Genomic DNA, 27,494 nt, shown 5'->3' with positions numbered 1-27,494 from the left:
AGAGGCGCATCCCCCACACTCTCTGAGCCCAGGTCCTACTCGAGCCTGTCCTCAGGGAGGACAGGATGACTGTCAGGGCTGGGCTGGCTCATCCAGGACAGCTTTCTAGGAGAGTGGGCTTGGGACCAAATCAGCATGGGTGGGGCCGCCTCTGTGTGGCCTGAGAGGCTCCCACCCTGTTCCTAGAGCCCCTGGGGCTCCACTAGCTATCAGCACAGAAGGGGGAGGACAATAACCACCTGAGGGCACAAGGCCGGGGCGGGGCAGCGCTGAGGTGGCCTTGAAGGAAGGGCCTGGAGATCAGGGTGGGGCATGAAGGCTGGGCCCCTCACCAGTGAGCATGGAGAGGGTGGTGGTCTTCCCCGCGCCGTTGTGGCCAAGCAGGACAGTGATCTGGCCCTCATACAGGTTCAGGTTCAGGTCTCTGACAGCTGCCTTGCCCTTGTTCCCCACTCCAAACACCTGCAGGAAAGGCAGAGGGTGGCCCCGGACTTCAGGAGCCCCTCACTGCAAAGGGCCCCTTCTACTCCCCTCTGGAATACCCGTCCAAGCGTCTGGGGAGGAGACCACGCCCAGTACCGCCAACCAGCGCACAGAGAGGCCGGAGGAGGACTGAGAGGAGGCCCCGCTGCTTCCTGCTGCTCTCCGCCCCACCCCAGGTCCCCAGCACCCAGGTGTTTTGGTGTCTCAGCAAGACTAGAAGGCCCGCGACGCCCAGGCATCGTATACGGCGAGCACAGAGAGCGTCCACTGCAAAGCTGGTCAGAGGTTAAGTGGGGCAGCACGGGTTGCTGACTCGACCCTGAGCCTCCACACTGGGCCCTAGGGACAGAGCCTGAGGGATGGCTGGTGCCCAGGAGAGCCGGTCAGAGGGCAGCCATAGGAATCCAGGAGAAACAAGGCCCAGAGGATGGTCTCTGCCCCGTGACCCTGCGGTCCCCGTCCCCATAGGTATGGCACCTTGGATACATGCTTGATCTTGATCCCGGCTACCAGGTCCTCTGGCTCAGCTTCAAAGTACTCGGTCCTAAGCACTTTCTCAGGGTCATCGTCTTCCTCCTCTTTCCCTAGAACTGTCCTCGGGTGCCCGCACCAATACGAGGGCTAGGATGGAAATCAGAAGCTCTCAAACAGCCAAGTCATGTCAGTTCATTTTGTTTGTGACAACCAACCGACAAGCTAGAGCAGACAGTAGCCGCCCTTAGACTCCACTGCTCGGCGCTGCTGTAGGGAAGACGCTGCTTAGAGTTCAGGGTTGGGGTGAGACCCAGCGCAGTTCTGCACCCAGCTGCCCTGGGAAGCTCTGAGACTGTTTCCTATTCTGCTGAAGGGGCTTACCATGCACATCAACTCAGAAGTGATACAGGGAAAGTTAACAATGGAATTTAATACAAAGACAGGTCATTAAGTCCAGCCCAGAGCCATGTGGGGCGAGCCCCCAGCTGCATCCTCACTCAGCCATGCAGGCACTCGTGAAATAAGCAGGAGAAGCCCAAGGGCCAGCCTCCCTCTGCTGGGAGGAGGCCTCCGCTTCTACGGTCTGGCCCCGGCAGTGGAGGTGTCACTTGAGGGTGGCACACTGATGGCACAGTGGCTGGGCAGGGTCACAAGAGAGGTGAGCACAGGGCCCTGGAAGAATGCCCACACCCCGGAGGGAAGCCCTGCGGGGGGAGAACATCTCACCCACAGCTCTAGCCTCCATGTACCCCACGGCCTGGGGTGGTTCCTCATATCACAGTCCGTTGGTTTTAGGGGACACGTGTCTCAAGTTTTAAGTGACTGTGAAATCAGAATGTGTCTTACAAATCACAGAAATGCCATAGTTTTAACTGTCAGTATCTTTCTTTCTTGGTGACGAAGTAACGGTGCCTCTAAGAATCAGGGTCATCTTAGATTTTTTTTTTTTTTTTTTTTTTCTTTTTTGCGGTATGCGGGCCTCTCACTGTTGTGGCCTCTCCCGTTGCGGAGCACAGGCTCCGGATGCGCAGGCCCAGCGGCCATGGCTCACGGGCCCAGCCGCTCCGCGGCATATGGGATCCTCCCAGACCGGGGCACGAACCCGTATCCCCTGCATCGGCAGGCGGACTCTCAACCACTGCGCCACCAGGGAGGCCCTAGATTTTTTTTAAATGTATTTATAGCTTTATTTTATTTTTATTTATTTATTTTGGCCACACCACACAGCTTGTGGGATCTTAGTTACCTGACCAGGGATCGAACCTTACCCTGGCAGTGAAAGCCCAAGTCCTAACCTAACCACTGGACTGCCACAGAATTCCCCAAGGGCCATCTTAGATTTGATGAAATACAGTAAATGGATGCTTGATAAATATTTGTTGAATCAAAGAACAAACGATGAAGCGGCACCTGGCTAACCTAGCTCACCAACAGGGAATTAGTTAATGATACAGTGGTACATCCATGGAATACTGTGTAGTCATTAAAAAGTGAAGTTGGTTGAAAACACATATGTTTAAATAGAAATATATTTATAAATAAATTTTAAAAATTTATAAACACGTATAGATAAAAATCTAAAAGCATATTTGTAAATAGACCCACATGTATATGTACTTAAGATATCTAAGATGTACTGTTACGTTAAAAAAAAAAAAGCAAGTTTCAAGCATTTTTACAATATAATCCCCCCTTCTAAAAACAAGTGTATATATGTTATAGCTGCACATGCATAGAAAATCATCTGAAGAGCTACACCTCCAAGTGTCAGCGATGTTCATCTCTGGGTGGTGGGAGTGTGCTGTGCACTCCAGCACATGATCGTTTTTACACAAAGCTCTATTACTTTGTAGGCAGAAAACCCAACAAGACGTTTTTTGAGAAAGACGGCTGGGAGGGGGCTGTGTACTGGCCCTGTGGCAGGCCAGCCAGCGCCAGCTCCTCCTCTCGGACCCTGGAGCGCAGGGATCACCTCGAGCGTGGGGGTCTCGGGGCCTCTAGGACACACGGCTCATGACAGCACACAGGGCATGCATTGCATGTCAGGGACTAGAGGTGCCTGGGGTGGGTGCTGGGCCCACCTCCACCCCCACAGAGGTGGCTGTCAGAACTTACCAGGATGAAGAAATACCAGGGCTGGGGCACACCGAACTGGCCTGGGAGGACGGCCTCCACATACCAGGTCACCAGGCTGTAGAGGATGGAGTCCAGCAATAGCATGCCGAGAACTTGCCCAAAGGAGAAGTCGTCGTCCACGTTGACAGGACTCAGGAGGTCTCGCCACTGGACACCTGTGCCTGGAAGACACGCCAGGAAACGGGACTGAAGTGGACCCGTGGTCGCCAATGCACATGTGTGCGCAGCAGTGCAAAGTCAGTGTGACGGCTCCCCGCCTACAGCAAACCTGACAACTTTCTTCAGGCCTTTAGACAAGAGCAAGTCACCAAATCGGTGTCATAGAACTAGCAAAAGCTTGTGAACTGACGAGAGGGGCTCATGTTTGATTTATGACATATACACACATAAACACATATCCATCTACATAACATACCTGTACATATACACGTATGCACATACATGTGTACACACACATACACACATACACATATGTGATCTGGGTAAGGCCAACACTGGAAGAGGGTGCATTTAATACAAGTCTTTTCAAAAAAAGGAAACACTCCCGGCATACATAAAGCTCTGTTTAGTGGTGCTCGTGGTGTTCTGTCCTCTCTCTGGTTTGCAACATCACAGTCCAAATGATGCTTGGGGATTCTGTGCGGCTGGACCACCTGGGTTGGCTCGAGGGCCCATGATGGAAATGGCTGCTCTCCAGCCTTGGTCACTGTTCACTTTCAAACAACTAGAAGTTTGTCTATTTTAAGAAAATTCAGGGACTTCCCTGGTGGTGCAGTGGTTAAGAATCTGCCTGCCAATGCAGGGGACATGGGTTCGATCCCTGGTCCAGGAAGATCCCACACGCCGCGGAGCAACGAAGCCCGTGTGCCACAACTACTAAGCCTGCACTCTAGAGCCTGTGAGCCACAACTACTGAGCCTGCACACCACAACTACTGAAGCCCACAGGCCTAGAGCCCGTGCTCCGCAACAAAAAGTAGGCCCTGCTCGCCACAACTAAAGAAAGCCCGCGTGCAGCAACAAAGACCCAACACAGCCAAAAATAAAAAAATAAAAAACAGGAGAAAATTAAAAAAAAAAAAAAAAAGAAGAAAATTCAGTATAGAATTTTGAAAACCAAGAGGTGCCATATAGTTAGACTCCTCTTTGTAAATGGCTTTTTAAAAAGCATTTGAACCCTGGAAGGGACTGTGCCTTTAAAAAATCTACATTTGGGGCTTCCCTGGTGGCGCAGTGGTTGAGAGTCTGCCTGCCGATGCAGGGGACATGGGTTCGTGCCCTGGTCCGGGAAGATCCCACATGCCGTGGAGCAGCTAGGCCCGTGAGCCATGGCCGTTGAGCCTGCACGTCCAGAGCCTATGCTCCGCAACGGGAGAGGCCACAACAGTGAGAGGCCCACATACTGGAAAAAAAAAAATCTACATTTTATCACACACTACTGAACATGGAGAACCGCATATATTTAAAAGCTCCAATGTCACAGGACTTTGCCAAGTGAAGAAAAAAATTCTAATTAAGGATAAAGCCACACTAAAGGTTCCCGTGGCCACCCACCTCCCTCCCTCCTTAGATCCACAACTAGGAAGCTACAACTAGGAATTGCATGACTGGAAGAAACCAGAGCATTCAGCCTGATAGAGAACATCTGGGTGGGGCAGGGTGAGACCATCCCAGAATGCACTCAGGTCAGTCACTCAGAAGCAAGGTTGTATTTCAACTCCTGCTAGCAGAGCCAGAGCAACACCAGGAGCTCCCGGGAGACAGACACCGACAACACCAGCCACACATAAACTCATCCTGTCCCTTCTGTCTCCGCTTGGAACCAAGGCAAGTGAGACAGAGGCAGGGCCGGGTCTGGGCCCACTTGCCTCTTCAAGGTCCTTCTGTGAGGTGGTCTGAGTGATCCAGAAATGAACGGGGCCTTCTCCTAAGAGGTGAGCACTCCATCTCTGGAGATTTCCCAGCAGGTGTGGGGTTAAGGGTTAAACTAGGCGTCCTCTCAACCCTTTAGAGGAGCAGCCTTGACTCTACCATGTGAAATCTGAGCATGTCCTGCAGGGTTTGCAAAATGGGAGCCCACAGGCCAACGTCAGCCCTAGAGGTGTTTATTTGACACCCATGACATTTTAAAAATCAGGAAATTTCACAAAACTCAAGAAAGCAATGTCCTGGTCTGTGACTTGTTCCTCTCTCAGGCCTTCCTGCCGTCATCACCAATTACTGCAGGAGGTATCAGGGAAACAAGAGGAGGGGAGATGCTAGTTCTACCAGTTCACCAAGAGCTGGGAGCCCTTCGAACCCCGCAGACTGAGACCTCTGGCCTAGGAATCCTAAAGCCCCGAGAGGCAGGCAGAGACTCAGAGGCGACCAACTTGAATCCCACCATTGGCAGATGCAGACACTCATGGCCAGCGTTTTCCTGAAGTAACGGCCAGCTCCAGGCAGGGCTCTGAGGGGAGCTCAGAGCCGCGACCGCAATGGCCAGGTGGTGGCCAATGTTGCACTGGACACCTTAACTCTCTGTCCTGTGAACCACGTGTCTCTGACCTACCTCCCCTGTGGCTCTGGTCACTCTTCCCCGTCTGCCCTGGGCGTGAGCCTCCCCCTTGCCGAGGACCTGCCTTCCAAACGCACTGTTTTTTTAGCTGTGCTGATGTGTCTGATTATCGTTGGAGCGAGAGTCTTGAGGCTGGAGGCCCCTCTGCTTAGACCCTCTGGGGGTAACTGAATCAGCAAGGACAGCCTGTGTAAAGGAAAATACTCACCTTTTGCTTCAAATTTTCCTATGAGCTGGGCTCCCATTGCCATGGCAACATTGGACAGCAGGCAGGAGAACAGCTTCTGGCTAAGCGTCATCCAGTTGTATCGAGGGGCAACGAAGAAGTAAGGGATGTACGTGAAGAAGTAGAGGAAGCCCCCGATGGCTGCTGCCATGTTGGCTATGGGCAGAGAGAGGAAGACAAGTGTGCCAGAACCAGGCGAGAGCATCTGCACCGATGGGCTCCATCCGTGGCACAAAGGACACCTCTCTCGGGCGAGCTGCCCGACCCCAGCCTGGCAGGAGCCGGGGACACGGGGACACAAGTCTCAGTGCTGGGGGGGCACTCCATGCTCGGCCCTCAGCCTCTGCCCTTGTTGGTGTGCCTGTGCCCACCCCGGGAATCCCAAGGGGATTTCTCCACCCTCTCCTGCAGACCTACCTCCAGCTATCTGGGCATCGTACACCTGACACGACTAACACGGAGCATCTGATCCCCCGCCTGGTCCTGCCCCATCTTGTTCACTCGCGCATCCCACAGATACTTGCTGGGCACCTGCTCTGTGCCAGGCCCTGTTCCAGGCACCAGGAAACAGAACAGACAAAGCCCTCCTCTCGGGGAGCTTAGGATCCAGTGCGGACACAGCCAGCAGACAAGAAGGTAAGTAAAGCAGATGGTGCTGGGTGGGTACAACCCTGTGAAGAGCAACAAGCCACAGACCTGGGACAAGACACTCCCTAGGCTGGGGGTTGCAACTATAACCAGGTGGCCAAGGAAGGCTTTGATGAGGAGGTGAACGTGGAAAAGACCTGAAAGAGGTAAGGATGGGGTGGTGGAGGTGTGGGGAGACAGCATGGCTTCAGTCCACACAGTGCCCTTACACCCTTTGGTCTTAAGACTCCTTTATGCTGTAAACAGTTGTTGAGGATGTCAAAGAACTTTGTTTATGTGGGATACAAACATTATATATATGTCAATATTCCACTGTGTCAGAGATGAATACTAAGAAAATTTTAAGATATTTAAGAATAACAATAATAAACCCATTACAAGTTAATATAAGTATTTTTATGAACAACACCTGTATTTCCCACAATTTAGTGGGATGAGTAGCCTTGTGTAACATTCTTGCAAACCTCTGTAAAGATTTAACCGATTACAGCTGGATTCGCATATCTGCTTCTGCATTCACTCTGACGTATTGCCTTGTTTTAGGTGAAGTGAATGAAGAAAATGAGCTTCACAGAGATCAGCAGTTGGAAAAGGGACAGGAATTTTAATAGCCTTTTTAGGTATTTTGGATATTCTTCTTTGCTACCACACCACCACTAAACAAAGGGTGGTTTCTTAAAGGTGAGGTGCCACATGGAATCAACCTGAACAATGAACTTTTTATACTCTGCTACGTGAAAATCTATTGGTCCATCTTGTACCTGGAACAGGTTACAAGGGAGGCTGGGAGGCTGGGAGGCTGTAAAGCTCATGGTAGTAGATTAAAGTTTGCAAAATTCTATTTTTGTTGCCTGAAAGCCTGAATTTTGTAATTGACATCAGATATTGTCAGTTGTTTTCCTTAAAAAGGCAGCTCACACTTGAGAAAATGCTTACCAAATACCAGCATGTGAATGACAGTGTGATGGTCATTGTTTCAAGCAAAAATGGTGTTCTGTGAAAAAAGTGGCTAGTTTAGCTGACAACTCGAACACCTGCACACATGCTGTTCCTCAAGAGAATCATTATACTACAGCACCCAAGGAAGCGCTTTCTGTGGACATCTCATTTAGTCACGCAGAATATTAGAAAAGTATACTTGAGAGTCAAAGGTTAACAAAATTAACATTTTTTACTGCTCCGTCAAGGACATTTTTGAGTGAAACTGGCATTTTTGTTTGTTTGTTTACAAGAGTGTGTGGTGTGAAGAACACACCACTGCCAAGTGCAGTTTGGAGCCTGTCTTGATCATGCTCAGGGCCGGCAGTTTTACCACTTTTGCTTTTGCACCATCAGTGCATGTGTCAACATGGTAGAAAAGGCAAATGATATTCTGATATTATCATAAAAAGTTCTGATTTTGTGAACCTCTAAAGGTCCCAGGAGCCCATGGACCACACTGGAGACCCTCTGACCTGGGCAGAAACTGAAGAGGGGCAGGGGCAGAAGCAGGGAGGCCAGTTATGGGGCCACCGCCATCAACCAGGCTGGAGATGACAGTGGCTCGGGCCAGGGCAGGGCTGTGGGGGAGGTGGGAGGTGGCTGGAGTTCAGGGGTACCTTGTGGTACAGTGGACAGGATTTGACTGGACTGGGGCAGGATGCTAGAGGAAGAGGAGTCGAGGGCATTCCCAGGTTTTTAGTGTGAACACATGGTAGAGATGGGGAAATGGGGTTTTGAGGACACCATCAGTAGTTCAGGACACATCTGAGACACATGTTAAACATCTAAGGGGAGTTGCTGGGCATGAGTCTGAATCTGGAATTATCCCCATGTTTAAAGCTCTCCAAGGCAGTAAGTTTGAGTAGGAAAGAGATAGACTTCAAAACAAGAATATCAAGGACTTAAGGAGTAAATGAAGAAATGTTTCCATTGATAAAAGGAGGACTTTTCCCCACAAGAATGGATGAAGAAACAAGAATAAATGGATATGTACAATAATCAACTGGATAGTTGGTAAAGGATAAATATAGTCATAGAAATAAAATCTCAAAGATGAGACACAGTCTAGAACATACACAGTCAAAGAGAGAATTAGGGAATTAGAAGAGAACTCTAAGGAATTCATATAGAGCTCAGCACAAAGAGATTTTTTTAAGGTATGAAAAAGTAGTTGAGACATAAAGAACAGACTGAGAGATATACTTACACCCAAGAGGGGGCTACTATAAAAAAAAAGCAAAAAATAACAAGTATTGGTGAGGATGTGGAGAGACTGGAACACTTTTGCACTGTTGGTGGGAATATAAAATGGTTCAGCTGCTGTAGAAACAGTATGGCAGTTCCTCAAAAAATTAAAAATAGAATTACTATACAATCCAGCAGTTCTGCCTCTGGGTATACACTCAAATGAACTGTAAGCAGGGTCTCAAAGAGATCTTTGTACACCCATGTGCATAGCACCATTATTTACAATAGCCACAAACGTGGAAGCAACCCAAATATCCATTGATGAATGAATGGATATGCAAAATGTGGTCTATACATATGATGAAATATTACTCAGCCTTACAAAGGAAGGAAACTCTGACACAAGCTGCAACAGGGATAAACCTTGAAGACATTAGGCTAAATGAAGTAAGCCAGTCACAGAAAGACAAACGCTCCATGATTTCCCCTTCATGAGGTCCCGAGTAGTCAAATTCATAGAGACAGAAAGTGTAATGGTGGTTTCCAGGGTTGTGGGAACGGGGTAGGGAGTTAGTGTTTAATGGGGGCAGAGATTCAGTTTTGCAAGATGAAAAGATTTCTGGGGATGGATGGCAGTTGTATGACAATGTGAATGTACTTAATGTCACTGAACTTTACACTTAAAATGGTTAAAGTGGTAAATTTATGTCATATGTATTTTACCACATTAATTAAAAAAAAGTTATGAGACATGAAGGACAGACTGAGAGGCTTCAACTTAGGTCTAATAGAAGAGAAGGCGGATTAACAGGGAGCAAAGTCTGATGGATGACGAACAGAAATGCAGAACTGAAAAGACATGAGTCCTCAGATCCAAACATCCACACAGAAAAATCAGACCTAGACTGTCAGTTGACTTCTTCCCAGCAATAATGGAAATCCGGTGGCAATAAGGTAATGTTATCAAAGTGCCAAGGAGAATTTTATACGCAGCTAAGACAGTATTCAGGAGTGAGGGCAAAACAGAGACATCTTCAGATACACAAAGTCAATGAGAATTAACCACTTGCTGAGCTTCAGTGAAAGAACTGTTCAGGGATGTACTCTGACACCCAGAAAACTGAATCCAAAGGAAGGCACAGAGTAAAGAAAACCTCAGTCTCCGGGTTATTTCTGCTCAGATGCCCTTGGACCCCTTGACCTTACTCATCCCAAGAGAAACTGCCGGTCTTCTGAAGTGTGCATCACCCACAGACCTCCACTCTCAGGGGCAGGACAACTCACCTTTGCTGAAGAAAGTGCTGACCATGAAGCTGAAGGAGATGGAGGAGACAGCAAAGCAGGCCAGAAAGACCAGCACCAACGAGGGGTCACTGTGCGCGAGCACTGCCACATTCTTCTTCACCTGTGCGGCCATCCCGTTGGCAGGTGGGGGCGGGGCAGGGCGGGGTAGGGGAGACAAAACCAGGAAGAGTCTCAAACTTTCTCAGCCCCAAACGGAGCTGGTAAGGGTGGGAGAAGGACTACACCAGTCCTCTCTACCAAAAGGGTAGACTCCCCAACCAAAGCCGTTACGTGCGGAGTCTTGGGGTCTCCCTGGTGGTGCCACAGCTGTCTCTGGCCCTCCCACCAACTCCAACGCCTTGCTTTTCATGTGAGACCCCCTTCTGAAGCCACACTCACCTTGATGCAGAAGAGCAGGGTCATGAAGGAGACGGTGACGAGGAGGAAGAGGAAGAACAGGAGGAACCACGCGGTCCAGTGCAGCCAGCTGCTGAGCCCCATCATGCGCATGTACTCCTGGGGGAGGGGCACATGTGCTGCTCCACACGCCCCACCGCCTGCCACCCCTGCCACACCAGACCCCGGGAGCCTACCTCATGCTAAACCCTCACCATCCAATACAGCGGCCTGTGGCCACACGTGGCCATTTTGGCTGAAATTACTTAAGAGTAAAAAGCCAGCTCCTCAGCCGCGCCAGGCACAAGTGCCCAGTGGGGCCGTAGAGGACAGCAGACCCAGGCCTGTCTGTTACCACGGACAACACTGGTCTGGGGGAGGGGACCAGGGCTGATTAAGTGTCTCTCGTGTGCCAGGCACCAAGCTAGGCTGATTTTCCAACTTCCTCTCATGGACAATTTCAAACCACCAGAAAAATAGGAAGATTGGAACGGTGGCCACTCACATACCACTTGGGCTCAGTGATCATTCAACATCCTGCCACACTGGCTTCATCTATGTACCTGGAGGCGTGTGCACACACAAACATTTTTTCCTGAACCATTTCCTTGTCCACTGCTAACCACCTCAGCGTCGCACCATTTTATTAAAGTTATTTAGGCACTGAAGTGGACAGGACCCACCTCATTAGTTCTCCCAGCCCCTCATTTACAGCAATTTAAAAGCGCCAATAGGGACTTCCCTGGTGGTCCAGTGGTTAAGACTCCGAGCTTCCAATGTAAGGGGCACGGGTTCAATCCCTCGTCGGGGAACTAGTAAGATGTCACATGCCGCACGGTATGGCAAAAAAAAAAAAAAAAGCTCCAATAATCACAGAGTTGGCACCACTGAGAATACTCTAAATGTCCTTCCACTGGCACTGCAGACATTGCCAAAGGAAGAACTTCACATAAATTCTGGGTAATTCTGGCAGCGTCAGAGGTGAGAGCTTACAGGGGACACTATTCACCCAGGTGTACATGGTTATGTCAGTGAGATGCCTGTGGAGCACACCTCACACACTTCTCCATCCCCCACGACACTCACTGCCTGACAGCTGGGCACCACAGCTGTCCTTGATCATACATACGCAAAGTTCGCTTCCTGCTCTCCATGTATGTGAACACTTGTCTCGTGTTGACTCACTGTTTCAACAGAAACAGAATTCGACCCGCATACGTAATTCAGAATTTCAGTAGCCACATCAAAAAAATTTAAAGGGGAACATCCCTGGCGGTCCAGTGGTTAGGATTCTGTGCTTTCATTGCCAAGGGCGCGGGTTCCATCCCTGGTCGGAGAGCTAAGATCCTGCAAGTCGCGTGGCGTGGCCAAAAAAAAAAGTTTAGGGACTTCCCTGGTGGCACAGTGGTTAAGAATCCACCTGCCAATGCAGGGGACACGGGTTCGAGCCCTGGTCTGGGAAGATCCTACATGCTGTGGAGCAACTAAGCCCGTGAGCCACAGCTACTGAGCCTGTGCTCTACAGCCCGCAAGCCACAACTACTGAGCCTGCGAGCCACAACTACTGAGCCTGCGAGCCACAACTACTGAAGCCCACGTGCCTAGAGCCCATGCTCCGCGACAAGAGAAGCTACCGCAATGAGAAGCCCACGCACCACAACGAAGAGTAGCCCCTACTCACCACAACTAGAGAAAGCCCGCGCGCAGCAACAAAGACCCAATGCAGCCAAAAGAGTTTAAAGGAACAAATGAAATTAGTTTCAACAATGTATTTTATTTTACCTAATGTATCCAAACACTCTTTTCAATGTTCAGTCCTTAATATACAGCACATGAACTACAGCGCTGTATCAGGGTTTTAAAAATCTGGACAGAACAGGCTTGATTTCAAAGAAGCCCGAGATGGGCTGAGCCACGTGGGCATTAGCCCCACACCCAGCTGCCCTGGTGCCCCCAGTGCCCAGGAGCTGCCCCCCCGCCTGATGACAGGACTCAGGACACGACGGCCCATGGCCACACTGTGCCCGGACTCAGGATCTCTCAAAGCCAAACACAAACAGGGTTACCTTCAGTTTCCTCTCTTTCTCCTGCACGACAGCCCGGATGATGCTGAGTGAGGTGTAAGTGAAGCTCAGCATGAGCAGCAGGGGAAGCTGGTACTGGATGGCGACGAGAAAGGGGTCCGAGATAAAAGGCGGGTAAGGGAACCTCTTGGCGATCACGGTGAGCTTCTCAAACAGCTGGTGCGTGGAGGCGTTGGCGTGGTACTGCATGACAGCCCTGTCCACGGCATGCTGCACGGCCAGGAAGCCCTCACGGATATACCCTGAGTGTGGGAGCAGAGGACGTTCCGGCACGTGGGGTCGATACATGTGGGAGAAGCCAGGTCCTGGGTGCTGGTGCTCAGAGCGCTGTGGGCACTGAGCTGGTGAAGTGGCCTGGGGTTTCCCACAGGCCTCCAGTGTGCAGGGGCCGCCCTCGCTCTTTGGCTAGAGGCCCCTCCTTCCACCTTCCAAACCATCCAGGCAACATCTCTCTGACTGGCTTCAGTGTCATCACATCTTTCTCTGACTCTCTCTTCTGCCTCCCTTGCCCACTTTTAAGGACCTACTGGGATAATCGACAAGTCTTGCTCCCTTGAGACCAGCTGATCAGCAACTTTCATTCCATCCAGCCTTGAGTTACCATCTCAAAGGGAGGCAGGAACCACAGACCAAAGGCCACCACTACACGACCTTTGTGTGCTTTGTGGTCCCTCCCTGCTGGCCCTTTCTGACTCCCCACAGTTTGTCTGCGATAACATTTTTTAAGTGATAAGGGCCAGGGGGATACGATATTCCAGTCCAGAGCGAGGCTTGTGAGAGGCTGAGCCTATGGAAGGAGTGGGGCATAGCCTCAGGAGAGAGAAAGGCAGCCTGGATTCCTGACGTCCGAGCCCAGGGGACAGAGAGGGGACATGGGATGCAGGTCTGGGTGGCGTGGGCACCCTCATTCCTAAAATAGTGACATTTAGAACACCTAACATCCTCCAGCACAGAACTGTCAGCTGCCTGAGTTCGAGCCTCTAGAAGAAAAGCAATTTTATGCCCACCCCACCCCCAGCACGAGGTCACCACGTCTGTGCACTTCTACCACCTCGAGTAAGTGGTTTTATGGCTGCAGAAATAGCAGGTGCTCAGTGAATGTTACCCCTCGTTGTGCTGGGTGGGGGTTTAGTTCTCGTCTTCACTGCGACCCTGCAGAGTAGTGAACGACATCTTCACTGGACAAACGGGGCCACTGAGGCCCAGGGCATTGAGCCACACAAAGGGGGAGGTGACAAAGCTGAGACGGGACCCTGGTCTCTTGGCTTCAAAGCCAGTGTCTTTCTCACGTCACAACGCCTCCCCCGGGAAACATCCTGCCTGCCTCCTGGTCCCTAGTTGTTCTTCCACGAGGTTCTGCATGCTGCCATGGGGTCTTCACCACCATAACCTCTGCAGCTGCTCAACACCGAGGCAAAGCCACCCTCTGTGATCCATCATGTCCCACTGCTGAAGTTTTTATGATTGTAAATAATGCTGTGGGGAACATCTTTTGCGCATCTGCGTTTTCTCCTTCTTTCAGACTATTCCAGGGGCTCAATTTTTATCAGGGGATCAGGGGTCTAAGGTATGGACATTTGGGGGTGGGCTTGGGGGGAACACTGGCCTAATTCTTGGAGGGCCTGCTGTGTGCCAGGTTCACATCCTTTCCACATATCTTGGGGTCTTTGTGTTTTTTTTTAACTGATTTGGACTAAGGAATCCTTTATAAAACAGAAGGTATTTACCCTTTGTCATCTGATGGAATGTTTTCCCCAGTCTCTTATTTGCTTTCAAAATTGGTGTTATGTCTTTTTCTCTTTTAGCAAATTTCAAGTTTGTACGTAGTGAAATCTGTCAGTCTTTTCCTTGGAGAACTTTTGCCTCTATCGCTTCCAAGCTTAGGAAATTGTCCCCACAAACAGGACGGACAGCCCCGTCCCAGGTCACATAGCCAGTGTCTCCTGCTGCTGGCCACAGGCAGTGGGCGTGGCAGCTGATGTGGCTTCTCCTCCTCTCCAGTTGGTGACCTGTCCAGGGCTTCATTCTGGGGCCTTGCACACTTCACCTTGCCTTGCTCGTCTTAGCTCCTCTTTTGGATTTAAAATCTTTCCCTGGAACATTAGCCTGGTGATAGGGTCCTGGCACCAGAAATACATCTCTAAATGCTGGCTGCCTCCTGCCTTCCTGGAGCTCTATTTAGGGCATTCCTGGGTCTTTTCATCAAAATCTCTAACAAGTTCTGCCTCTTGCAGACCAGGGAATTAATTCTGTGTTCTTTGCAACACCCAGGATGCCACCTGGAGCCTGTGGCTGGGCCTCGGCTTGAGGGCAAAGTCTAGTCCTGGGCCCCAGTTACTTGGTTCTAAGATGGGACCTTGGTCAGAGGAGACAAACAAGCCAACTACCTTCCAGAGTTACAGCGGACAGAACGACACACCCTCTGGCAATACAGTGAGCTGAGATCCGACTTCTGCAAACATTCCACTGACTCAATGAAACCACGGACAATTACACAAGGACAACAGAGGGTACAGAGCCTATACAACTGTACAGAGAGAGGGGCAAGGAGAGAAGGGAAATGGAAAACCAAGCCCAAAAGGCCCAATGCAAACTGAAGCTCCTTAAAAACTGAAATATAAATGTTTCATTCAATAGCACGTTTTCTGGGAAATAGGGAGACAGCCTTTGCTGTTTTCAAAGATTATTTTGCTTTTCAGAAGCCAGTTTTACTGGATGTTTTCTTCCTTCTCCTACAAAGAAGAAGGTCAAATAATCATAAAAAATCTTCCTCCAGAGAAATGCAAGATGGGTTCCCCCCACATGATGATCACGAGCCAGCACCCCGGGGGAGGGAAGGAGACCCCCTAAAAGTGCTCCTCACCAGGTTCTCCGCCGTCAGGGGACGTGGGTTCCCTTGGTCCTGGGCTGGGGAAGCGTGGAAAAAGGGAAGTGGTGTGCCAGCCTTCTGTCTCTCTCAGGAAAAAGGAGTCTGTCTGGGTCCACATGTAATTTCTTCGCGTGTAACTGAACCGTAAGTGATATTTCACCTACGGAAACAAAGAGAAAACCAAGCGCTCTAAGGGATCCAGCCGGAGGAGTAAACGTCTGCATCCAGTGGGAGGGCTGGGGGACCCTCGTTACCGTGACCTCACCACTGCCCCAGCCCCCGCCAGTGTCTGGATCTCAGGAGGTCAGAGTGAGCAGTCCTGCCAGGGCACAGAGAGCCCAGGGGCACCTCTGCGGTGCTCTTCACCACCCTCTTCTGCCATTACCAATGGGAACTCCACGCATGACTCGTCACTGCTAACCAGTGCAGGGCCGCCAGCATGATGCTGAGGGACCTGACGGTTTCCCAGTCTTATTGCCACTGGGGCAATCAAAAAACCTTTCTTTTTGTTTGTTTGTTTAAATATGTAACAGAAATTCTAATGCCATATGGTGCTAAGTCCCGAGTATCTGCTACTTTCCTACTTGTCCTATTTGACTCTGTCGAAGGAGACCCGTAACGCCTTTCATAAAACGAGAGGACAAAGAGGGGCCACAGCAATGGTCTACGGCCACTTTCTTCAGACGGGCGAGGTTTCTAAACCGCTCTGGCCTGATGGGTCAAACTCCATCAGGGCTCCTCAGTAGACTGAGAGGTGATTCTGGACCCAAGGGGAAAGTTGCATTTGCTCCCAGGCAGGCAGAGTGCCTCTGGCTCCTGGGGGAGGAAGCTTGGCTCCGTGGGGCTGGGGTCCTCACCGCCAGCGGCAGGGGATCCCTGCTGTGGTTGAAGGCATGCTCGAACACCACGGCGGCCAGCACGTTGGCGGAGCGGTTGTCGTACCTGACGTAGTCCTCAAAGTCCTTTTCGGAGGGGAAGCCGCGAGCTGTGGGGAGCAGGGGGGCCCAGAGTTGCCCAATCGTCCACTCTGCTTGAGAAAGCTGGACCTTCAGATAAAGGACTAAAGCTTACAAGTTTCTCTAGGGCTTTGTAAACCTTTCCTAAGACTCGAAGAGGCTTTTGTTTTTGGCAGAGACGGGTTGCGGTGAAGACTGGCAGAACCTCACCATCGAAGCGGGCCCTGGGCATCTAGAAGCTGAGAGCTGGAGCAGGGCCCCTCCGTGCGGGCGGCTGCCCTGCCCTGAGCTCTGCAGCCAGCATCAGTTTCTCTCATAACCATAATGGTGGGCTTTAAAAATTCAAGTGGACACTAATGTATAGTCTGTTCAATGACTTCTCTCACCCAGACCCCATTTCACATAAAGGGTTTGACTATAATCACATAGTGAGGGACCAGGAGTCTTCCCCTAAGTGTTTGCTACACTGAGTTAAACAGGCCACAGTGCCAAAATCAAGAGGGGGAGGAAAAGGGATAATACTTTCTATTCTGAAAGCAAAGACCTAGTGAGGGTGACTGGCACATTTCCTGGGAATGGCCCTCAGCAGGCTTCCTGATGACCTTTATCAGAGCTGTCCTCCCAAAACCATATCCCAGAAGAGATTCCTGGCACTAGGCCTTGCCCTCATAATTAAACAGCTTTGCGGGGTATGTGGATGCCATCCCCACTCTGAATAGCCAGGGGCTGTGAACTGTCACACACACTGCTTCCCACAGCCGTCACAACCCTGGTCCCTGTTGCAATGAGACATGACACAGGGATTCATGGGCCGTGCGGCCACTACAGGGAAGGCTGCATTGCCTGCTGCCCGGCTCCCCGCCTGGCCAGTCCCTGCCCTACAGCCCAAGCCCCGCAGCACTATTGAGTCCCCGACAACTCACCTCTCATGTTGATCACCAGCGTCCTCCTCACTGTCTCCACGATGGTCCTCACGGCGTCACTCTGGGATGGGACGTAGGCAAGCTCCCAGGCGGCTCCTGGTGGAGGGAAGCTGAAGAACAGTGGCAGCTCCCGGATGGACTGGCCGGGGTAGAGGGTGACATTGGGCACGTTCTCTGACTGGATCTTCAGGCGAAGCCAAATCAGGATCCCGGAAAACAGCAAGGGCAGGAAGAGCTCCAAGATAGTCACCAGGACCTTCCGCTTCTAAAGAGAAATGGAAACTGAGGGCTGAGGAGTGCGAGGCGGAGGCGAGGGGCTCCTGGAACCCCTCCCACTGATGCCCCCTCTCGCTGACACCCCCTCTGCCAGGCCCCTCTCACCCTTCCCCCTGCAGCGTGCCCCCAGGGCCGGACCCACCTGCAAAGTGTAGTTCTTCCAGAGCAGGAGCGCCAGCTGCCTGAGCACCGCCATCCTCTCCAGAAGGGCCGCTATTTGTGGACCAAAGACGGAAAGGGTGTTGGTTCAGGTACGCGAATCATGTTTGGGGAAGGCGGGGAGAGTGGGGGAGAGTCAGTCCTGAGACACAGATCCTCCACTTCTCCTCACCTTCTTTTGTCCCAGCCTAACTCAGAACAGCTCCCCAGAGGGAGAGGCCAGTTCTACTCTGTTCAAGGAACACACGTCCTTTCAGGAAGCTGACTTTGTTTCTTCCGGAAACATGAGATGAACGGCAGGGCTGGTAGATGCAACGTGGCCACTGGAATGGCAATCATTCGATGAACGCTATTCAGATGTTCTCTGTGGTTCATATGAATGTGCTATTTCTTAGCAAAAACTCAGGCTGATAGAATTCCCCTCCCTGACTGCTTTATTCTCCATCATCACAGAACAGTAAAAGGAAACTCAGCCCAGTGTCCTGGCTGCGGGCTGATTTCTAAGACCTGGAGAGGGGAGGAGCCTGGGGTGAGGGCCCTCAGTGGCCTTAACCCAGGGGCAGACACAGCAGGCCAGGCGGACGCGTGGGTGGCAGGATGGCATGTGCTCTCCCACCTTGAATCCTAAGAACCAGTTTTTCCTGCTTTAACTGTGAGCAGTGGTCTGTGAGCCTCCACACAACACTGGTCATTTTCCTCCAGAGAAAATCTACTCTATGTCAGGTATGAATGTTATATTTAAATCTGGCATGTATGGCTGGGAAAATCTGCTGAGACTGATTATCAAACACAGTGACAGCAGAAGCAAGAACAGAGCTTTATAAAGGTCTCCCTCAATTTAGGGAAATCCATGTCACAAGACTGCAGGGTGAGAAGCAGAGACACAGAGCCACACTAACCTCTAGAGAAGGAGGGAGTTGGAGTTAGCTCAGGAAGACCCCAGGACGCCCACAACTAGAAGCACCTAGTTCCGTAAGCCGTGGGCATGAATGCCGAGGCTGGACCTGAGGTGGGCAGCGAGGGCGGCAGAGGAGAGGAGGCCCTGGAGAGCTCCTGGTCACCGTCTGCGCCAAGTATGCAGATGGAGCGGAGAGGGGCCCTCCACAGCTCATGGTCCTTCAAGTGCGGAGAAGCATCCGTGACTCACAGGGAAGAGTCCTGAGTGCGATGAGCTGGCTCCACACTCAGGTCGATACTAACCCAACACCATCCATTAGGCGCGTCAGGACGGCACGGACGAATGGCTGGTAAATCCTTCGTTAGTTAACCCACTCTAACACTACGGCCCAAAGAACCCACCTCGAGACCCAGTGCGCATGGAGCGAGAGCTTGTTTTTTTTTTTTTTTGAAACAGCCAGTTTTGCTTTTGACTTCAGTTAGCTGAAAAATCATTTCCATTAAAGCTCATTTTTAAATTAAACTCTTGCTTTTAAAAAAAAAGATGTAGCTGTCCGTATCTGCCTAAAAGTAGCTCCTCAAAATTTAAGCTTTAAAGGGCACTCAGTAAATATTAGTAAGAAACACAACTGCAAGAAGTTACTTACAAATTAACTTAAAATATGGCTTTTATTTAACCATATGGTTAAAATATGGAGAGATTAAAGCTAAAATAGTAATGAAGGGCTATTAAGTGGCAACTTAATAAATTATCCAAATTCTTCTAAAATTAATAAGGTAGAAAAACCTGTCTTAAAATCAGTCGTAGACAGTTAATAAAAGAGCAGTAGTGTAACGTTACCCACAAAGGCCTACGGCCTATGAACAGTTTCAAGAAGTGGTTTAGGCTAAGAGGGGAAAGCAGTGCCTCCAACGGAGCTGATCATCCCCACAGCAGGCTGATGGGTGCCTGGCTTGGCCGAGATGAAGGTTCTTCCTCTACCAAGAGGGGAACGTGAAAAGGTCACAGTTCAAAGAAGTCTTCTGGTCAGAGAAGTTGATGACTTCCTTTTCTGGAAAAGTCTGGTCAAGAAAGGACATGTCCCCATGTTTAATCCCACCCCTCTAGGCCCAGAGGGGTGGGCAGGGCAGAGAGACAGACCGTCCACCTTCCCACTAGGACAACACCGGACAGCAACACCGGGGAACTGACCTGAGTCCTGGCAGAGGCTCCTGGCTGAGGCCTTCCTCTGGGGCTATGGGAGGTCTGGCTGGGAGGAGGCAGCCCTGCACAGAGGGCTCTGGGGTGGGGCCAGTAGGCCTCTGGAGTGCGGTGGGCTGACCTTGGAGCTCGGGAGCACTGATGCCTCACAGGACATCAGGAAGGGCCTGGGGCTCGCTGGCATGACGCTCCGGCCACCTTTGGGCAAATGCAGGGTGCCAGAGCATAATTTAAAAAATAATCATAAAACACCCCTCACCGAGTTAGGAAATCAAAGTGCAAAGTACACTGCAAGCATGTTACTTAAGCAAAGCCAAGTCCAATATCAAAGAAACATGGATTTCAGGAAACAGGGAACGCTGGGGTGGCTTTTGTTCTCTCCTGGTACAATAAACTGTAAGAAGCTTTTATTTTATACACTTTTATATTTATAGAGCCTCCTAATCCAGCCCTAACTTCTGGTACCATCACCCTTTCAAGACTAAGAAACTAGGAGGAAGTGCCTGACCCAGGATCACATAGGAAGCAAGCCACAGACCCAGGATCTGAGCTTCCTAGTCTGTTTTTACCACTGCACCCCTACAGCCTTGTGTATCCTAAAAGCAGCAAACATCTTTATAAAGTCTGTATGTATTTCTCCCAGAACTTAACATTAGAAATCACAAAGAAAAAATATCCCTTGAGCCCCACCACCTTAACAGACATCGAATGTGTTTCTGTCTCCCCAAGGCACCCAGCTCTTTGCTCTGTGCCTGCCATGCTCTATCTGAAGTCTCACTAAATGCCATACTCGCGTCTGTTCTGTTTGAGCAGAAAAGGAATTTAAAGGAGGAGATTCCCAGAATTACAAAATCTGGGAAGCTTTCTGGTTATGACAGCAAATGTACACGAGGAAAGGAAGTTAAAGTTCCTCAAAACACTTAAGACCGCAGCACTCAGAGTCCCCCAGAAGTGGCGGGGGTTGCGATCCAGAACCAGCCCAGGCAGGTCCACTCCAAAGCAACCGCTCACAAAGCCCCACAAGAACGTCTGAGGACTTCCCCCGAGACTCACTTCACTCCTCCCAGGACAGAGCCAGGAAGGGAAGGGAAAGCTCTTTTTACCACGGAAAGGCGTGTTTGCTTACCGTTAAAATATTAAACATTACACAAATCATTGAGTATTTCAATGTTTGGTTTTCAGGTGAGCAGTGGAGCTGGTCCAGAGTGAGTGCCTATTGTGGGCTGCTAACTTCTGAGAACTTTTTTTTTTTAATATTTATTTTTTTGGCCACACCAGGTCTTAGTCGTGGCATGCGGGATCTAGCTCCCTGACCAGGGATTGAACCTGGGCCCCCTGCACTGGGAGCATGGAGTCTTAACCACTGGACTAGCAGGGAAGTCCCTAAGAACTCTCTTGATGGCACACGGGATTCCTCTGAAAATAGTTGTCCCGGTTTGGGAAATGGTTGTCCTAGTTTGGGAGCACTGTGCCGGGTGCTTGCCACTGCGTGTTGAGTCCCGACACCTCCACTTCCTGATTTGGGTATTTTTTTTTTCATTATGGGCTTGAATACGTGCTCCAGTTTCTATGTGCCCAAGCAAAAGCAGCTTTTATTTCTGCATATACAGAACAGAATGGTGTTAACACTTCTGGAAAGGTCACTGCCGAGTGGGCCTCAAGGCCAGCAAGCAGAAGTGGACGGAGCCCCGAGGCCAGGCACACGCTGTTATGTCACGTGTCCTGTCGTATCCCGAGCTCGGTGTCTTTTCTTCCACAGAAGCCGTCAGCACAGGCCTGGGGGAAGTCATGGCTGGGAGGGAGGGGGTCTCAGTAAGGTCAAGGCAGACATCTTGCTGTCACACAGAGAGCGGACAACCAGGGCTCTGCCCTCTTGACCACACATGTGGAACAGAGAGATGCCCTTGTTGGTGATGCTCGCTGGGACTCGGCACTTTTCCTGAAGACCGAGGTGGGTGAGGACCCATCTCAGCTGGGAAAGCATTTCCTTCTCACGGGGAGTCCACAACAGTCAGCAGTGTTAAGTCTACGTGTGTACACGCTGCAGAAGGCATGACAGGTACTTCACGTTTGCTGGTAGAATCTGGGTTTTTTTAGGATACACAAAACAAAAAAGCATCTACTCATCCAACTAACATTTGCCAAATACTTACTGTGTGATAGGCACTTATACCAGGCACGAAAGATCTGGAAATGAAAATCACAGTGTTCTTAATCCAAGGAGTTCACAGTCTGCAAATGCTTGCATGTACTGTAATCACTATAACTGAAGCCAAATGAAGCATCATGAGATTCTGGAGATCAGGATTCTGTGTGTATGTGTAAGACAGGGTGAGCTCTGGGAAGGCTCCCAGAAACAGGTGACACAGGAGACCAGTCTCGGGTTTCTTGTTAGTTGAGGTAGGCAGGGCATTATAGGATCATGAAGAAATGAAAGAGTATGTGGGGGAAACAGCAATTCTGTTTCTGAGTGGCTGGGGAGGAGCAGCAGGGACGGAGCCAGAAGGGGAAGCCGACCAAGGCCTTGGATGTTGTGCCAAGAAGGGAGCAGGGGCAGAGCGGGGGTAGGGGTGGGATGGGGGGTGCGGAGGGGATCCAAAAGTGCAGTAATTCTGCTCGAGGGTGTTCTGTTTTGCTTATAATCTTTTACCCAGTACATGATCTTTTAAATGGTGAAAATATCTAATTCAGTGGATTCTGCAGGTGAATGTCCAAATACCAATAAGCACCGTAAAAAATAGGCTGAAAATAGCAGGCACATTTATAGAGGGTGGTCCCCACCAGTGAACCCCACTATTGGTCTTCAAGTGGGATGAGCAAGACAATCTGCTAGAGTAAAGGAATGGCAAGAAATTCTACTTTAAAAATGAGGAAAGGGCTTCCCTGGTGGCGCAGTGGTTGAGAGTCCGCCTGCCGATGCAAGGGACACGGGTTCGTGCCCCAGTCCGGGAAGATCCCACATGCCGCGGAGTGGCTAGGCCCGTGTGCCATGGCCGCTGAGCCTGCGCATCCGGAGCCTGTGCTCCACAACGGAAGAGGCCACAACAGTGAGAGGCCCGTATACCGCAAAAAAAAAAAAAAAAAAAGAGGAAAAATTGGTTTTACTAATATTTAACACATGAAATGCACCCTGGCACTCTTGCTGGCCTGTGTGTCAGCAGCCACAGCACCCTGACAGAGGAGGGGCTCTGTGACACGTGGGTGATGATTGGCCCTCGCCCACTAGTTTACTTTAAGTCTCTCAGGTGTGTTGGAGTTTACATGCTTTGGGATATCGTGGTTGTGGTCAATTAAAAAAAAAGACTCAAATAGCTAAAGCTTTACAATACTTGGCAGTGATCTGGGGAGTTGTGAATACCTGGTTATCCTGTGACTTAGAACTTAAGGAGGAAATACACATTTTCTTTCATGAGAAGTGTCAAACCTGGAAACCTTTTTCTTTTTTTATTCAATGACAAATGAGTGCAGCAGCGTGTCAGCTAGCTTACTGGTTTTAAGCCAATGCACTCAAATCTGTCCCTTCCAGGAAAAGGTGACAATGCATGAGTTACAGCTTTTCAAAATAATCTGTGCCAAGAACAGAGCATTCATGAAAACAGATGTTTGGAGATGTTTCCACAGGTGTGTGACTGTATTGCCAAGGATGTGGCAAGTGCGCCATCCACATGAACACTGACACCTGCACAGCAAAAGCTTTGGGAACCAGGACTTTCACCTCCCCTGACAGCCCCTGAACACTTAGCAGCCCAGATTCATCAAGAGTCCTCGAATGACTGGCAGGTGGGATTGAAAAACAAGTACTAGACGCACAGCAAGTCTGCGTGACTCCCTGAGGTTCACTGTGCTTACCTGTGAAGCCCTCAAAAACCAGGAACTGAAATAAACAGAACTCAGAACCACACCTTCAAATGCTGGACTCAGGTTTCACCGAGTTTATAAATAGGATGTAGACTTGATCACATGGCTTTCTTTTAAAAACAGCACACATTTGTACAATAGATTATGTACTACTGATACAATGAAAAATTTAATCGTGTTCACTTCGCCTCTCATCCATTTAATAGGGCTTTATTTGTATGTGTTTCTATGTCCATGATATTCAAGACAGTAGTATATGGCTTTCTTTTATAATAAATAAAATATATGGTGGTGCATGCTCAAATTCTTTTACATATAGCAGTGAACAGGAAAAAAGCTTGTGGACAACTTATTTACAGAAATGACCCTTGTGTGGTTAAGGTGGGAACAAATGCCACAAGCTGCAGTCATTGTCCAAGAGCCCCATGAGGCCAGGTTCAAGGCCATGGTCATTTGCATTGGGAGGCCCAGGTGGAGACCTAGTTTACGGGTCTCACACTCAATGCCACCACCTGTGCTGTCCTGGGTCACGGCGGCGGGCTCCTCAGAACCATGTGGCTCTGAGTTCACACTGGAGCTCCTGGCAGGGAGTGGTGGGGTATATTTTTAAGCCAAAGGTGTGGCTCAGAGGAGGCTACTGGGAGAGAGTTCTACAAAATCTGTGCCACTGCCTGCTCTCCTAACCCCTGCTGCAGCCTCGGGCCCATTCCCCATCCTGCTAGCCTTCTGCCTCTCTAGGTGTAGGAAATGAGGTAAAGAGGCAATTGAGAATCCCCAGAGAGAGGTAACCATGGATCTTCTCCAACAAGCAAGGCAGCAAGCTCATTACTCAGCTCCTGCAACCACACCTATCTGCCCGTTGACTCCAAATCTCTCCAAATGTGGCGAACGACTCAGCCAGTCGGGGGGACAGGCACTGTCCAAGTCTCCTAGGACAGGGACTGCCACGCCTTACACTTTCCCGGGAGTGTGTGGGCCTTCTGTGGTTTTGTTGGCTTGGAGTATCACCCACCATTCCCATCACTATTTTCTGAAATCCTTCCTATCATTTCCCAGTCCAGTTCTGGCCCCTCTGTGAAGCCGCCACTGACAACCCTGACTGGTTCAGGGGTTCTTTGTCTTGGCTTCACAATGGAATCCTCTGGGATGCTTTAAGACAGTAACAGATGCCAGAGGCCCACCCCTGGAGATTCTGGGCTGTGGCCTGGGCATGGGACTCTTTCCCGGGTGATTCTAACATGCAGTCAAGGTTGACACCTTCTGCTCTTGTCGAAAGCCATCCCTCCACCTTTGCATACTTGAGGCAGCTTTTCTGGATGTCTCATGTAGCACTTATCTCTTTCTGTCTTAGGTCAGTTACTTGTGAATAAATCATCTCTAGCTCCATCCTAAGGTCCCCGATCGTGCACAGAGCCTTGCCCATCATTCTCCCCAGAATTCTAGAATGCTCCCCTCCCCATAACAGACTCAATAGCAGAGGAGTCTACTGCTGTTTCAGGAAGCAGGGCTGGGAAAGAAACTGTCAACTAGGGAGTCTTACCTGGGCCTTCCCAGTTGAGACTAAATCAAAACAGGTTCCCATGGACTGCCTGGCATATGCACTGTGGAAAGCTAGTAACTCAGAAAAAAAAAAAAAAAAAAAACAGCTTGAGCTCCCTCTCTCGTTCCAAAAGGCTGTTTCAACAGAATGATGATAGATCACCTTAGAGAAGGAAAGATGTCATCCTGTTTGTAAAATATAGTAAGCAAGTGTTCAATTAAAAAAACCAAACAAACCTCTGAGAAGTTAAAAAAGGTGAGGGGATTCCCATGGCATCCATTTTTACCTGTTTTCCCTTTCTTTTACTTTTCCAATGATGTTAACCTTCTAAAGGAAAACATCCTTAACCTTTTCACATTTACAAAAGGCAGCATCAAAATGTTCTGAATCAAATGATATAGCGGCTCAGGAGAAAAGAGCATAACTCTTCCACTTGCACCTTGCCTGGATTTCCACACTGCTACAGGGTCTCATCCACTTCTTCAGCAAGTGTTCCTTCAGTGCCTCTCATGTGCCAGGTGCTGGCTATGTGCTAGGAGTGCAAGCCCCACAAGAGACAATCTGTGCCTTCAGGGAGCTCACAGATCAGGAGGCAAAGGGGCAAACAGAAACAACCCTATCAGGTAACAGGCTTTAATTAGACAAAGTCCAAGGAAGTGAGGAGGGGCATTCACGCATGCGACAAATATGCACCAAGCATGTGTCTTAAGCCCTCATTTAGGAGATAGTCCCTGCCCTCAGGAAGCTTATAGTCTAGTTCAGGAAGGAGCCAACACCTATGTAAACACAAATTCATACCAAGTACAGACTGACCATGGGCACCAGGGCTGTTGTAGGCCCTTCTGCCTAGATCAGGTCCCTTTCCTTCTGTCCCCGACACAACTCCCACCACTAACAGTGGACCACTGGACCCCCATTCTGAGGCTCATGAGAAGGCGGGTTTGGGAGCAGGGCGGACTCCGTTACGGGGACGCATTCCCACCCACACTGGGAATCTCTGCACCGAGAGACGAGCCAGCAGCATCCTTGACGGGCCTGCCTCAGCTCCCCAGCCTGTGATGCCGCCTGGCTTTAGCAGGCAAGTGCTCAAACTGTCTGCCGGGTGAAGGCCAGCGGGTCTTAGCGTGGTAAATGTCTGTCCACCCTCCTCAGCTTGGCACAAAGGACTCCACAGCGATTCTAGCTCCGGGAAGGTTACGTTTCCCCAAGGGGGGCCGGCTTTGGGGAACTGCCTGAGGGGATGAGGACACGCCCAGAGGCTCGTGCCGAGGGGAAGCCTGAGTCAGGGCGGCCTTGCACTGCTGCGAGATGCACCTGCCGCGCTGCCGGAGGAGGCCGCGGGCAGGGCGGGGCAGGGCCGCGGGAGGGGTTGGGTGCCCGGCCGGGGAGGGCGGCAGCCCGCGGTGGGGAGGGGGCCCCGGGCGGGGAAGCGGCCCCCAAATCTCGAGCCCTGGGAGCCAGCGCGCGCGAGCGGCGGGTTCTGGGGCACTCACCGACCCTTAGCGCCCGGGCGGCGGCGGCCGGGGCGCTGCTCTCTCGCGGGGTCCCCTCCCTCGGCTCCCGGCTGTGCTCTGGCCTCGCGGCGGCAGCGACCGCTACTGACAACTGCTAGGCCGCCACGGCGGGGAGGGGGCGCCTGAGACCCGCGACGGGCGGAGAACCGGGCTGCTCGGGGTCCTGCAGGGGGCGCCCCTCGGCCAGCTCGCGCATGCGCAGTGGGCCACCCTGCGGGTGCCAGCCCCGCCCCGCCCCTGATCGCGCCTGCGTAGGGCTCAGCGCGCCCGCTGCAAGGCCGACAGGAGGGGCGACCTGCGGGAGTCTGGGCGAGGGCTGGTTCCGGGAGGAGAGTCCCGTGGTCCGCAGGGACTTACAGGCGGCTGAAGTAGTCTTCGCCCGAACCTCTGCCTTCCCTGGCCATCCTCCATTTGCCCTCCAGCACTGTCTTTCGTTGGGCGCCGGACACCTTCTCACGGAGGGAGGGCTCTTTGCTGCCTCAGGCTTGGCACGGACGCTGCTGGGCGGAAGAGGCCCTGGGGGTGGACCTTCCTAGGAAATTTCTAGAAAACGACCGTGGGGTGGGCAGGACGGCCCAGCGTCCCTGAGTGTGGCCGGGGTCCCGGGGCGCAGTTCAGAGGGGCAGGGAGGCCTCGGGGTCACCTCAGGCAGGAGGGTCGAGAGTCAGGGTCAGGGTTACCTCAGGAGGGTAACGGGTCGTGTCGGGGTCCCCTGAAGCCGGGAGAGTTGTGAGGCTGAGTTGGGGGTTACCTTGGACGGGAGGGTCCCAAGGCCCGACAGGGATCACCGGGGGCGGAGGGTCTCGAGGCGGGGGCGGCGCGTGGCTAACAGTCCACGCGGGCTG

The 27,494-nt window shown here is 51.0% G+C and overlaps 1 protein-coding gene across 5 annotated transcripts in view; it reads right to left on the bottom strand.

Moving 5' to 3' along the window:
- The window catches only part of LOC132503754 (phospholipid-transporting ATPase ABCA3), a 45,321-nt gene extending 18,500 nt beyond the window's left edge, over nucleotides 1-26,821 (bottom strand). Inside the window, exons 1-16 of one of the 5 annotated variants that reach the window (XM_060120514.1) lie at nucleotides 26,629-26,821; nucleotides 21,891-21,924; nucleotides 19,729-19,935; nucleotides 19,378-19,598; nucleotides 17,812-17,962; nucleotides 17,623-17,693; nucleotides 17,205-17,469; nucleotides 16,183-16,310; nucleotides 15,320-15,485; nucleotides 12,439-12,698; nucleotides 10,376-10,492; nucleotides 9,977-10,097; nucleotides 5,858-6,031; nucleotides 3,073-3,254; nucleotides 961-1,104; nucleotides 333-462 (exon numbers count right to left, since the gene is read on the bottom strand). In XM_060120514.1, the coding sequence (XP_059976497.1) occupies nucleotides 333-462; nucleotides 961-1,104; nucleotides 3,073-3,254; nucleotides 5,858-6,031; nucleotides 9,977-10,097; nucleotides 10,376-10,492; nucleotides 12,439-12,698; nucleotides 15,320-15,485; nucleotides 16,183-16,310; nucleotides 17,205-17,469; nucleotides 17,623-17,676 (1,741 nt within the window). In that variant the 5' untranslated portion in view covers nucleotides 17,677-17,693; nucleotides 17,812-17,962; nucleotides 19,378-19,598; ... (1 more) ...; nucleotides 21,891-21,924; nucleotides 26,629-26,821. Of the gene's footprint in view, nucleotides 1-332; nucleotides 463-960; nucleotides 1,105-3,072; nucleotides 3,255-5,857; nucleotides 6,032-9,976; nucleotides 10,098-10,375; nucleotides 10,493-12,438; nucleotides 12,699-15,319; nucleotides 15,486-16,182; nucleotides 16,311-17,204; nucleotides 17,470-17,622; nucleotides 17,694-17,811; nucleotides 17,963-19,377; nucleotides 19,599-19,728; nucleotides 19,936-21,890; nucleotides 21,925-26,628 lie in introns of those variants that run through there. The other 4 variants (XM_060120516.1, XM_060120517.1, XM_060120515.1 and 1 more) reach the window with 4 other exon arrangements.
- Between the last annotated feature and the right edge of the window lie 673 nt (nucleotides 26,822-27,494).

This window comes from Mesoplodon densirostris, chromosome 16, assembly GCF_025265405.1.
Source record: "Mesoplodon densirostris isolate mMesDen1 chromosome 16, mMesDen1 primary haplotype, whole genome shotgun sequence".
In the NCBI taxonomy this organism is placed as follows: Eukaryota; Metazoa; Chordata; class Mammalia; order Artiodactyla; family Ziphiidae; genus Mesoplodon; species Mesoplodon densirostris.
This window is presented reverse-complemented; position numbering and strand designations above follow the sequence as displayed.